Source organism: Arachis ipaensis, chromosome B9 (assembly GCF_059453495.1).
Source record: "Arachis ipaensis isolate K30076 ecotype BB chromosome B9, ASM5945349v1, whole genome shotgun sequence".
Lineage (NCBI taxonomy): Eukaryota > Viridiplantae > Streptophyta > Magnoliopsida > Fabales > Fabaceae > Arachis > Arachis ipaensis.
The window spans coordinates 82,978,323-82,992,936 of record NC_142444.1 but is presented as its reverse complement, the minus strand read 5'-3'; the positions used below and the strand labels follow the sequence as shown (position 1 = coordinate 82,992,936).

At 36.8% G+C, this 14,614-nt stretch overlaps 1 protein-coding gene and 1 non-coding gene across 2 annotated transcripts; both read right to left on the bottom strand.

The window, feature by feature from the left end:
• Positions 1-7,208: 7,208 nt before the first annotated feature.
• LOC148545243 (pathogenesis-related protein PR-4-like) lies at positions 7,209-8,142 on the bottom strand. The gene is made up of 2 exons (XM_088499050.1): positions 7,912-8,142; positions 7,209-7,388 (listed from the first exon to the last, which is right to left on the bottom strand). The coding sequence occupies exons 1-2, from the start codon at positions 8,131-8,133 to the stop codon at positions 7,209-7,211; spliced, it is 402 nt and encodes a 133-aa protein (XP_088355176.1). The 5' UTR covers positions 8,134-8,142.
• A 5,500-nt stretch (positions 8,143-13,642) lies between these two features.
• On the bottom strand, positions 13,643-13,746 carry LOC148545242 (small nucleolar RNA R71). The gene has a single exon (XR_015901183.1). It is a non-coding gene; the product is annotated as a small nucleolar RNA R71 (small nucleolar RNA).
• Positions 13,747-14,614: the final 868 nt, after the last annotated feature.

Here is a 14,614-nt window from a genome sequence, read left to right as displayed (position 1 = left end):
GGTAAATGTGATCACTACTCAAGTTGTGGCTGGGAAGATCAAAACCAAGGAGATTTCACTTATTCACACCCCATTCATCAAGAGCCATCACCTCTGAATTATCCAACCTCACCTCCTAGTTTTACATATCCAAATTCTTCATCACTTGAGCATTTCTCAGCACAAAATTCCTTCTCAAATTCATACAATTCATTTCACTATCCACAAGACTCATTCCACTACACACAAGAGTCATACCACTACCAACACGCCAACCAAAGACTCTATCAGCCCACACAAAACACATACTCCCAGCCACCATATCACAGCCAAGATAATCAACCTCATCAACCTAATCCGAACCAACAATTTCAAGATCAATTAAACAGGATAGAAGGAATGCTTGCAACCATGAGTCAAGACATAACCGATTTGAAAGGCTTTAAGGAAGAATTGATATCCAACTTACAAAATCAGGGTGCTGCCATTCAAAAGCTAGAAGCACAAATTGGATATCTATCAAAGCAAATCCCTACCCACAATTCTTCTAGTGATACCATGGCAAACCCAAGGGAGGAATCAGAAGAACAAGAAATGGAGAAGGTTAATCAAGGGAGATCACACTCCAATGAAACAGAGAGTTGCAAAGAGGAAGGGTTCATTGAACCACAAATTCAGGAAGATTTTGATGAACAGGATACTCCAACTGTCCAACAACAACCAAGTTCTGAGATCAAGGATGTGAAGGCAGTAGAAACAAGCACCAAAATGAGGATTGTGACCGAGAAACAAAGGACCATATCCATGAAGAAGAGAAGGTCGAAGAACAATCCAACTCCTGAGCCAACAAGCAAGTTCACTCAAGCCAATCACAAGGGAAAGCTTGCTGGAAAGAAGCATTCACAACAAGGGGCACTAACTAGCTCCTTTATCCACTTGAAGTCATTCCTCTTAACAAACTGGAGGAAGAGGAAGAAAGTCAGGAACAACATGTCAAGCTAATGACGTTAAAGAAGCGCTTGTTGGGAGGCAACCCAACTAAAGGTAGTTTTTCTTTTCTAGTTATTTTAATAAAAGAGTTAAGTAGATTTATCTGTATTGCAAGGAGCTAAGTTTGGTGTTGCACACCAAAACAATTCAAGGGTAAATGTGAGATTCTAAGTTTGGTGTTCCACCAAAAACTTCATTAAAAGCACATTTCTACCTCAGCATGACTAGTCACTAGCTCCAACCAATCAGGGAAACTACTTAAACAATAGTTTAATTTCTAGTTCATAGTTTCTTTTTCTAGTTCATAGTTATTTTCTTAATAAAAGCACATGAGGTTTTCTGCATATGATCCAAATTGCTGCATATGGCAAGGAACTAAGTTTGGTGTTCACACACCAATCTAAGTTCAGAGGCCTACAAACATACATGCATGCTAACCAATTCTCAAAGTGCTTGGGGAACAAGCAACTTCTAATAGCTTCGCAGGAAGACAATCAATCTCATGGAAGGAATATACATCATCATCAAAGAGAACACCAAGGCTAGGAAGGATGATGAACAACAAAGAAGATGCTAAAAGGTTGTATTGTCACTTAATTGCTTGTACTTTGAATTGCTGATATTGGAAGTTTGCATGCACCCCTGCTTTAAGTTTGAGTCATTGCAGTTTTTGTTTGTCTGTTTGTTTAATTTCCAAATAAGTGATAGTCTAAGTGTCTGGATAAACTTCACTTGCTTAAATGTATGCTTGCCATGCTTGTTCTGTTTCCATAAAATAAAAGAAATGTTTGAACAAAAGTAACTCAATTCCATTTGGTAAGAAATCAAATAAGATTAAGTGGTGGTATGCATGTTTGATTGAATAGTCAGCTCACTAAGAAATAAAGTTAGAATTGTCACTTTTAGTGGAAATTAGGATGCTGTCTATGGATCTTGATGAATAAATGTCTTTGGCCATGAAAAAGAAAGAAAAAGAAGAAGAAAAAGCCACTGAAAAAGGGCAACCAAAAAGCAAAAAAATTGAGAAAATAAGCTAGGCACCAATGGTTTGAACTTCTGAGACAAATGCCTGTGGTGTTTATGTATTAAGGATATGCTTGGATGAATAGGTTCTGAGGAGTGTTTCAACACTTGGTAACTTGGGTTAACTAACCCGGGATTATCAACCAAAAGTCCATTATCAAGAGCAACCTAAATACAAAACATTTAGTCACACAAAGAGGTGCTGGGCACCAATGTCTCAAGAAGAAATGTGAACTAAAATGCCTGTAGTGGATATGTGTAGCGCACTAATAAGAAAAAGAGAATGCCAAAGGCTTGAGCAACACATGACACTGAGCAACAAGGAGCAAATAAGCTCAAAGAAAAAGAAAAACAAAGAAAAGAAACTTGCCAAGGATATGTGAATAACAAGAGGCCATAAGCAGTGTTTTAGTGGAAACATAAAAAGTGACATTCTTACCTAAGAAACAATAAAGTGATGCTGCAACAACTTTCTGCATGAACACCCCATTAATCAATGTCAATTACTTACTGATATGGCTAATGAATTTACTTTCTGTTTCATTCTTTCTTCTCAATAATTCAGAACTTGCTTGGGGACAAGCAAGGATTAAGTTTGGTGTTGTGATGCCAAGGCATCTTAGGCTAGTTTCACTAGCCTTTTTCTTTTATTTTTAGTTGTTTTATGCATTTTCTTGAGCCTTAAGTAATCATTTTGGGCCAAATAGTCATGCTTGTCTTAAATCATTCAAACATGAAGATTTTTATGCAAATTCCATGAGTTTTTAGTTATATTCCTTGAATGCTATGAATGGAAGAATTCTCATGAATTTTAGCAAGACTTTGATGCAACTGTTTGGATGATTTCAGGGAAGAAGAGGCTAGGCAAGGAAGCAACAAAATCAATAAAGGAAGCTTGAATATCACATGTGGAGTTTAAGTTCCAGTTTAAGCCTAAACTGGAGCTTAAACGCCAAAAATCATGAAGGATAAGAAATGCTGGAAATGAAGTTTAACCTCCAGTTCGACCTCAAACTGGAGGTTAAACGCCAGAATGGAAGGTCTCACTAAAGAAGCATTCCACGTTTAACCTCCAGTTTGACCTCAAACTGGAGGTTAAACGCCAGAATGAGTATGCCACCCAGGGAGGAGTTCCACGTTTAACCTCCAGTTTGACCTCAAACTGGAGGTTAAACGCCAGAACCAGGAAGAGTACCAGGGAGCCATTCCACGTTTAAGCTCCAGTTTGACCTCAAACTGGAGCTTAAACGTGTTCGACAGCTTTTCTACTCCAGGGTTGCTCTCTCCATTTCCACGTTTAACCTCCAGTTTGACCTCAAACTGGAGGTTAAACGTGTTCGACACCTCCAGGGCTACCATTCTAAGCTTCCACGTTTAACCTCCAGTTTGACCTCAAACTGGAGGTTAAACGTGTTCGACCTCCAGGGCTACCTTTTCCATTTCCACGTTTAAGCTTCAGTTTAACCTTAAACTGAAGCTTAAACGTGTTATATGGAACAGCTTGACCATGCCTTCTTCAAACATAAATAACTTGAGCTACAAAACTCCAAATGAGGTGATTCAAAATGCATTGGAAAGAAGACATCTAGAGCTTTCCAAGCATATATGGCATGCATGGTGGATACTAAAAATTGAGGGAGAAAACAGCCCCGTAATGTGCATAGAAGAGCATAGTACCAACATGCAATCAGGCCAGCTGACCTCTTCACCTTCCATGGAGTATAACTCGGGTTGTAGAGATCCAATTGAGGTGCTTCCAGTTGCGTTAGAAAGCTGACATCCATAGCTTTCCAACGAGGTATAATAGTCTATATTTGGCATCAAATTGGCAAGGTTGACAAGAGAACAAAGTGACGACTCAAGAAAGGGGGTGCAACATTTGAGTGTAGTTTAATGGATCATTATCCTTTTTGGATCAATTATGTCACTCAGCCCTTCAAGCAAGCAAGGCCCATCAACAACACCAAATCAAGGCCACAAGAATCATCTAGAATAGTTTATTTTCATTTGATTGTAATTTGCTTTGAATTTCATTTTCATTTTGTAATTTAGGGAGCCTATTTAAAGGCCTTAGTTCTGCATTTGAGAGAGGGGGGATTGAAGGGGAATCCAGCCCCTGATGGGGACCTTAGACTTTTACTTTCACTTTTAGCTAGTTTTCCTTTTCTTTGTAATTGAATTCAGAGCTATGACTCACTAAACCCCCTTCCATTGGGTTAGGGAGCTCTATTGTAATTCAATGAATCAATAATAGTTTATCTTCTTCTTCAATCTTTTCTCTTGAATTTTGTTAGAAAGCTTCTCGATCTAATTCCATTGAGTAGTTGTCTTGGGAAAGAAACTACTCATACTTGGAATCCTTCGGAGCCTTGGGAAAGGAATGGAGGATTCATGCTAGAGAAGCTTTCTCACAGTGGATTGGATTGGGGTTTGGATGGATATTGTGACATGTAATCCTACCAAATTGTGGTTCATGAAATTGTGTGGTATAATCAGTGATCAAGCATCATCTCTTCTTATGAACATTTAAACCAAGGGATTGGGAATTTGTTTGTTTTTAGAGAGCATTGGTGAGCCAAGGAATTGGGATCCAATCATATAAGATTGCCAAGCAAAATTCAATGAATGCATTGGTTGAGGAAGAGATATACATGTTTTGATTCGGAGATTTCAATATCTCCTAAACCCAATGAATTCCCCATTTCTGATTTCCACTTTCTCTTTACATTCTGCAATTCAATTCTTGCAATCATCCCCATTCCCTTTTAATTTCAGCAATTTACATTCTGCTTTTTAATTCATGCAATTTAAGATTCAGCCATTTAATTTTCTTGTCATTTACTTTTCCCGCCAATTTTACATTCCGCAATTCTCATCTCAAATCTTGATTCCGCTCAACTAGAACACACTTCTAATCCGAATTGCTCACTCAACCAATCCTTGTGGGATTCGACCTCACTCTATTGTGAGTTTTTACTTGACGACGATAACCGGTGCACTTGCCGGAAGGAATTTTGCCGATCGTGCAATTTCCTAAATCGTAGCATAACACGTTTATGCGCATCAAAAACCCCAAAATAACCACCCAAATTCTAGCTACTGTCCACCCAATAACCAAACCACTAACCAAAACACCTACCATCAGCCTTCAACACCCCACAACCAGCCACAAACATCACAAGACACTCAAAGGATCTCCAACTTGGAGATATTGATGGAAAAGATGATGAAGCACCAAGAGACAATGATGGAGAAACTCATGAAAAATTAAGAGATGGCAAGACAAGATCAAGAAGCAGCAAGAAAAGATCAAGCCACAACAAGCAAAAGCCAAGAAGCTTCAATCAGAAATCTCGAGAGGCATATGGAACAAATGGCTAAACGAATTACAGATGCATCCCCTAGTGCCACTCAAGACCACCCAAGGGACAAAGGAAAAGCTACAAAGTGGGAGGAGTGCAAAGCAATCATAGTGGAAAGTGAGAAGAAAGCCATCAATCAGGAAGAACACAACAGAGAAGTTCCACAAGAAGAGACAGAAGAGAGAAGTGAAGAGGATCAGAAAATCAAGAATGCAAAAAGCTCAAAGAGAGATAAGGACATCCTTGAAACACAACTACAAGAGAAGAAGAAAAGGGTGAAGCCACATATCCCCAAACTTCCATACCCTCAGAGGTTCAAAAAAGAGAATGAGGATAAGCAATACTCAAAGTTCCTGGACATATTCAAGACCCTCAGCATCAATATTCCTTTCTTAGAAGCACTTGAACAGATGCCAGTGTATGCCAAATTTATGAAGGAAGTGCTGACAAAGAAAAAGTCCCTAAAAGAAGGACAAATTGTTGAGATGACAATGGAATGTAGTGCTATTCTCCAAAGAGAGCTACCAGAGAAGAAAGATGATCCTGGGAGTTTTTATATACCTTGCACCATAGGAGACATAACAATTGAAAAGTCATTCTGTGACCTTGGTGCAAGCATAAACTTGATGCCTTTGTCTCTAATGAGAAAACTTCGAATTTGTGAGCTGAAATCCACACGAATACTCCTTCAAATGGCTGACAAATCCATCCAGCAAGCAGTTGGAGTTGTAGAGAATGTACTGGTAAAAGTGGGAAAATTCCTTCTTCCAGCTGATTTTGTCATCCTGGATATGGAGGAGGACCCTAACACTCCCATCATTCTGGGGAGGCCTTTCCTGGCTACGGGCAGAGCATTGATAGATGTTGAGAAAGGGGAATTATTGCTAAGAGTGCATGATGAGCACCTAGCATTCCATGTTTTTAAAACCTTGCATGAGCCAATTCAAGAAAAAGATTCTATGAAGGATAAGGCCACAGATCAAAGTTTGAAAACAGCGATACCGTTTCGAGTTAAAGGTTCATATTTTATTATTAAGTATATAGAAGTCATCATAATATCTTCGTTATGATCAGAGTGATGCAGCCAAAAGCGTAACACTCTGATAGTAAGAATATAACAATTTACCTAAATTTTATCCATTTAAAAAAATCTCATTTTTATTCACTTGTGATATTAGTGAAGGTCTCAATACTTTGTACTTCACTGTACCATCATCTCATATTTTTAGTTCTTGTGTTATTTAATTGCCAATAATAAAAATAATTTTTTTAAAAATTTATCCATCTTTAATCTATTCTCTTAATTTTTTTTACATAATTTCTTTTCATAAAACTTTACCCGAATCAAAAGCGTATATTTTGAGACAAATAAAAGTATTTCATAGAATATAAAGTCTATTTTTTAGATCCAATCATCGTAAATCCTTGGATATTCATTGGTTGAAATTTAAGGCTAGTCTTTAATCCTGTCGGAGTTTACCGTTTAATTAGTATGAATCTCGTGCTGATCAAATGCAGGACATGATGCTTAAAGAACCTAGCAACTATACCACTTATATTAAACCTCATCACTGTTATTGAACACAATCTGTTTAAATCCTTTTAGAGAAAAACTCAAAACAACCTCTGACAATTACTTCGAAAGGACAACGAGGTCCCTGTACCAAAAAAAGTTAATATTTTTTTTGGCACAAGGGCTAATCAGTCCCAAAAAGAAAAAAGATCAGGAGCCGAATTGGATGTTTTTTTTCATGGGATCCTTGTTGTCCTTTTGAGATAATTGTCAGGGATCGGGTGGAGTATTCACTCAATGTTTTATTGCAGAATAATAATTTCTCCGGGAAAAGGTTGTCCTTAATAGTAGTGATCTCGACAATCGACAAAGTGGTAGTCAACGTTAAGGTGACCCTTCTTGTATCCAACCCCATCGGTGTCGATCTCTCTAAACACATTTACGTCCAAGTTGATGCCTCCATGGCCGCACTTATCCACTATTCTCACTGTTTTTGTATCTCCTGTTGCAGTGTTTGTTACCTGCATAACAATGTTGTTAGCAATTATTATATTCTAGTATACGAGTATGTGTGAGTGCGTGGAAATTTAAATGGATGGCATAATATATATGTAAATTTGAAAGTTGGTATTTTCTCCGTACATGCAAATACATAGAGGAATAATGTTATACTTCAATTTCAGGTAGTTAAATACGTCTTGGTTATTAATATTAAAAAAATGTTATTTGCCTTCATTTTTTTTATATAATATTTTCTGTTTTTTCCCGAAAAATGGGTTTCCATATTTTTATTTAAAATATTCAGTTTAGAAAGATAAGAGTACTGCTTAAAAACAAATATTAAAAGAAAATTGATGTGGATTTAGAAAACTTATGTGAAGCTAATGACTCTTAATTTTTGAAGAAATCAATATAATTTATCTGAGTTAATGTATATTTTATATTATAATACGTATTTTATACGAATAGCAGATTTCGATATCATAATTATATTAAAAAAAGATATGAAATTGTTTAAGTTGGATATATATATTGAAAACATACACAAAGACATTTGCCACAAGAAGGTTTGCCATGAGTGCCAACAGGTCCGCAGAAGGCGGCCCAGCCGTATTTACTGCGCCATGTGAGGGGCATGTTGGCGTACCAAGTAGAGCAGTAGCCCTTTGCAGCCGGCAAGTCCCAACCAATAAGATGAGGGTGGTACATATGGTAGGTTGCCATTACGTTGCGCGCACTTTGTCCGCGCACCACCATTGCTGCCATCGCGCACCACAACAATGCAAAAATCAAGTGCCTTTTCGTAATTTTTCGATCCATTCTTTGATGTGCCCTATTTTGAAATTTTGTTCTTGTTTTATGTGCTTTGAGTTGAAAATGTTACGTTGTGCTCACGTGCTGCTTCTATTTATAGCCAAAAACACAAAGCAAATTAAAAATACAAGCATGCTAGTAATCTTTAGTTTATAATTTTTAATTTGCCTTTTGGAATATGTGTATGTTAAGTGTGAACGATTCTAACCTTATATATTAAAGTAAACTAGCTATAGGTAGTATTGATCATCACCATGCCCACAAGATGATATAAAAGGGCAAAAGGCAAAAGAAACTGCAACATAGAAATAATCAAATTGACAATGGACATCTCTTATAATGTGGTAAGTGACAACTTAATGTTACTTTATCATATCATCTTCAATAGCTAGAACAAATTGTTAATATATATATATATTATTATTATTATTATTATTATTATTATTACTATTATTATTAGGCGACGTACATTTTTTATCTTCCAGTAATGCTAGGTAAACAAAAAAACAGCCAGAATTTACTTTATTTAGCATTAATTAATTGTTGCAACAATTAATGAATGCTAAATAAGGTAAGTTATAGCTGTTTTTGGCTGATTTTCTTTGGTTACCAAACATTTCCGTTATCTAAAACATGAATCATTTAGAAATTAATGACAATGTATGTATAGATTCGATTGTTAGAAGATTATTATAATATAATTTTATTGTGATCTAATCCTAATTACTGATAAATTATTAATGATTTATATGTAATAATATATTTAAGAGTAAAGTATCGTTTTTGTCCCCAACGTTTGGGGTAAATCCTATTTGTGTCTCTAACATTTAAATCGTCTTATTTGTATCCCTAACATTTGTAAAAGTGATTCAATGTTATCCTGCCGTCAATTACACATCATGAGTGCTTTAGTTTGAGTTTTAAAAATCTCTTCTTGAAGTTAGAATACAAATGTCTGGCATAGAATCGATGATCTACTCCGAAAAAATAGCTCATTAAATGTTGAAACTAATTCCTACAATATTTACATAATTCACTTTTCTAGGGACATAATTGAATCTAAACACAAATAGTGGGTATAATATTAAAATCGACCACATCCAAGTGAGACCTAATTGAGAATGATTACATCCAAATGAGAATAATTGAAAAATATGATCTGATTTGTTAGTATAATTGATAGTAGGATAACATTGAATCACTTTTATAAACGTTAAGGATACAAATAGGACGATTTAAACGTTAGGGACACAAATAAGACTTACCCCAAATGTTGGGGACAAAAACGATACTTTACTCTTAAATATATTATTACATATAAATTTTGGATACAAGTATTTGGCTTATTATAATTATTATGATTATAAATTTTGATTACCTAATTAATTAATCATCATATAATATTTTTTATAAATTATAAAAATTACAAGACATCAAAATTTCTTAAAACTCTCTTGATAAATTATAAGGAGAACGGATTACATGTACATATATAATACTATAGAAAAATTGAAGGGGTTAAAAGAAAAAGAAATAGGAGACTATAGTAGTACAAGATTTTCGCTACTTTGTGACCTGTTTTTTTTCTATTTTGTTGCAATTTAAAATCCAATGAAAAGATTTTTGGGAATTTTACAAATCTCCAAAATTTGAAATGTGACAAACTTATTTTTGGCGATTTTATAAAACTTTTAGAATCTTTTTTGGTATCGGTTTAAAACCCCCTAAAATATCATATTCAATTTTAAAAAAAAATGCTACAAACTGAACAACAAACCCGTGTGCTGAATTAGAAAACCATGCCACACAATTCTGTCATCATTTAAATTTAAGTTGACACCAATTAAAGCACTAAAATACATAATTAGACAATAGTTATCTGTTTCAAGCAAACCATATTCAAGTGGAAAGATAAAGATAAAAGCTAAGGATTTTACCCACTTAAAGTTTGTATTGGGTGGTAATGGCCTTGGGATAGGTGTTTCCAGTGGTTTTGCAAGCTCTACTCCCTTGTATTCTTCTTTGAATTCTTCCACTTCTTTACAAACTTCTTTGACTTTGTATCCTCTTCGTATTCACTTGGGGAAGATTCTTCAATCTCAAAGAATTCACTTACGGATGCAAGTTCATTACTAGGAGAGCTTAATTCATGATGATCATTACCAAGGGAACTTGCTTCTTGACCTTTTCCATCTAGTTCTTCATAAGATACTGATGCCAAGGCATCTTAGGCTAGTTTCACTAGCATTTTTTTTGTTAGTTTTAGTTGTTTTATGCATTTTCTTGAGCTTAAAGTAACCAAGAATGGTTAAAAGAATAACAAAGCAATGAACCATCCAAACAGTATGATTTTGATGCAAATTCCATGAGTTTTAGTTATATTACTTGAATGCTATGAATGGAAGATTTCTCATGAAATTTTGCAAGACTTTGATGCAATTGTTTGGATGATTTCAGGGAAGAAGAGGCTAGGCAAGGAAGCAACAAAATCAATAAAGGAAGCTTGAATATCACATGTGGAGTTTAAGTTCCAGTTTAAGCCTAAACTGGAGCTTAAACGCCAGAATCATGAAGGCTAAGAAATGCTGAAACTGAAGTTTAACCTCCAGTTTAACCTTAAACTGGAGGTTAAACGCCAGAATGAAAGTCTCACCAAAGAAGCATTTCCACGTTTAACCTCCAGTTTAACCTTAAACTGGAGGTTAAACGCCAGAATGAGAATGTCACTCAGGAAGCATTTCCACGTTTAACCTCCAGTTTAACCTTAAACTGGAGGTTAAACGCCAGAAATGGGAAATGCACCAGGGAGCTATTTCCACGTTTAAGCTCCAGTTTAACCTTAAACTGGAGCTTAAACGTGTTCGACCAAGTTTTCTCCCTCCAGGGTTGCTTTCTCCATTTCCACGTTTAAGCTCCAGTTTAACCTTAAACTGGAGCTTAAACGTGTTCGACACCTCCAGGGCTACCTTTCTCAGCTTCCACGTTTAAGCTCCAGTTTAACCTTAAACTGGAGCTTAAACGTGTTCGACCTCCAGGATGGCTTTCTCTATTTCCACGTTTAAGCTCCAGTTTAACCTTAAACTGGAGCTTAAACGTGTTCGACCTCCAGGGCTGCCTTTTCTATCTCCACGTTTAAGCTTCAGTTTAACCTTAAACTGAAGCTTAAACGTGTTCGACTAAGTTACCCTCCAGGGCTGCCTTCTTCCATTTCCACGTTTAAGCTTCAGTTTAACCTTAAACTGAAGCTTAAACGTGCTTCCACAAAAGGCATCACTGGAAGTGTCTGGCGTTTAAGCTGCAGTTTAAGCTTAAACTGCAACTTAAACGCCACTCTTGGAAAAGGTTTCTGGGCCAAAAATATTGCGGTTTAAGTTAGTATTTGAGCACAAACATTAACTTAAACTTTGGTATGAAACCCAATTGAATATCATGGTTTATGGGATTGGGCCTGAAGGATTGATGAGTCTGAAATTTCAATTTATTGAGTCATGTGTCATTATTTGATTATCACTAAGTTGGCTCAATGAATGTTACAGAATTTGGATCAACAGCCTCATCAAGATTATGGATCATAAACCCAAGGCAAAAGGAAAGCAGGGAGAGGCCTCAAAGCCCAAGAAACACAACAGAAGCTCAATATAGAAAGTGTATAAATAGGATAGAATTTAAGTTAGGAAGGACTTTTTACCTTTTCATTTTGGCTAGTTTTCATATCTTTGTAATTGAATTCAGAGCTATGACTCACTAAACCCCTTTTCATTGGGTTAGGGAGCTCTATTGTAATTCAATGAATCAATAATAGTTTATCTTCTTCTTCAATCTTTTCTCTTGAATTTTGTTAGAAAGCTTCTCGATCTAATTCCATTGGGTAGTTGTCTTGGGAGAGAAACTACCCATAATTGGAATCCTTCGGAACCTTGGGAAAGGAATGGAGGATTCATGCTAGAGAAGCTTTCTCACAGTGAATTGGATTGGGGTTTGGATGGATATTGTGACATGTAATCCTACCAAATTGTGGTTCATGAAACTGTGTGGTAAAATCAGTGATCGAGCATCATCTCTTCTTATGAACATTTAAACCAAGGGATTGGGAATTTATTTGTTTTTAGAGAGAATTGGTGAGCCAAGGGATTGGGATCCAATCATATAAGATTGCCAAGCAAAATTCAATGAACGCATTGGTTGAGGAAGAGATAAACATGTTTTGATTCGGAGATCTCAATATCTCCTATAACCCAATGAATTCCCCATTTCTGATTTCCACTTTCTCTTTACATTCTGCAACTCAATTCATGCTTAATTTCAGCAATTTAGTTTCTGCTCTTTAATTCATGCAATTTAAGATTCCGCCATTTAAATTTCTTGTCATTTACGTTTCCCGCCAATTTTACATTCCGCAATTCTCATCTAAATCTTGATTCCGCTCAACTAGAACACACTTCTAATCCGAATTGCTCACTCAACCAATCCTTGTGGGATTCGACCTCACTCTATTGTGAGTTTTTACTTGACGATAACCGGTGCACTTGCCGGAAGGAATTTTGCCGATCGTGCAATTTCCTAAATCGTAGCATAACAAGTTTATGCGCATCAAGTTTATGGCGCCGTTGCCGGGGATTGGTTTTCGATTGACAATTCTCAAATTGGAAGTTAACTAGATTGAGCATTTTTTTTGTTTTGATTAATTCAGTACAAGTTACTTGTTGAATTTTAATTTCTGCACTCTGTTACATGCTTTCTTTCTTTATGCCTTTAAATTCAAGCAACTAACTCACTGACTCACTAACTGTTTGAATTAATTCCTCAACTGCTCTAACCATACTCTTCCATTAACCAAGAGTATTTCACTTGTTTGTTGCCTGTGCTGTGTTCTTGTATGACAGGTAGGAGAGGAGAGACATCAACTCCTCCATATACCGAACCAGAGAGGACCCTTCATAGACTTAGAAGGGAAGCAAGAGGGAAGAGAGTACTGGGAGAAGAGGAATCTGAAGGAGAATCTGAGGACAATTTTGAGGAAGCTTTAGATCTCAACATGGATAGAGAAGTTCACCACCATGAGAGAGCTGATGGAAACAATGCCATTCCTGAGAGGAGGGTTCTTAGTTCATACATAAACCCAACCTCTGGGAATTGTGGTAGCAGCATCCAGAAACCACCCATTCAGGCCAACAATTTTGAGCTCAAACCACAGCTAATATCACTTGTGGAGAATCATTGTTCATTTGGTGGGAGTGCTAATGAAGACCCAAACCAACATCTCACAAAATTCCTGAGAATTTGCGACACTGTGAAGTCCAATGGAGTTCAGGAAGATGCCTATAAACTGCTTTTGTTCCCATTTTCACTTAGGGACAAGGCAGCTAAGTGGTTGGAATCATTCCCAAGGGGGAGCCTAACAACATGGGACGAGGTGGAAAGCAAATTTCTGGCACATTTCTACCCCCCACAAAAGGTCAATAGGCTTCGATCTGAGGTTCAGACTTTTAGACAACAAGATGGTGAAACTCTCTACGAGGCATGGGAGAGATTCAAGGATTTGTCAAGGAAATGCCCACCAGACATGTTCCATGACTGGGTGCAATTGCATATTTTCTATGATGGACTGTCTTATGAATCAAGGAAGGCTGTAGACCATTCATCAGGAGGTTCATTGAACAGGAAAAAGACTGTGGAAGAAGCCATTGAAGTGATTGAGACAGTGGCTGAGAATGAGTACTACTATGCATCAGAGAGACACAACACTAAGGGAGTCATGGAGCTGAACCATGTTGATACAATTCTAGCCCAAAACAAGGTGTTTGCCAAGCAACTAGCAGAGCTCACTAGGAAATTAGAAACAAAACAAGTGGCTGCAATACACACACAAGATCAAGAGGAAGAAAGTACTGAAGGAGGTGATTGGGAAGAGGCCAATTATGTAGGAAATCAACAAAGGCAACCATATGATCCACATTCCAACACTTACAACCCAGGCTGGAAAAACCACCCAAACTTTGGGTGGGGAAACCAGCAAAACCAACATAACAAGTCCACATACCAAAACTCCAACCAAAGATCATACCAAGCCACACAAAACACTTACTCTCAACCACCATATCATAGCCAAAATAATCAACCTGCTCAACCTAATCCGAACCAACAATTTCAAGATCAATTAAACAGGATAGAAGGAATGCTTGCAACCATGAGTCAAGACATAACCGAATTGAAAGCTTTTAAGGAAGAAGTAAATTCTAACCTGCAAAACCAAGGAGCTGCCATCCAGAAGCTAGAAAATCAAATTGCGTATTTGTCTAAGCAAACCCCTGGGACAAGCGTTTCTCATGCTGCCAAGGCTATTGCAAGGAAGAATGTAAGGCCATAACCCTCAGAAGCGGAAAGAATCTAAAGGAGATCTCAAAGGAAACCACAGAGGATGAAGCAAAGGAAA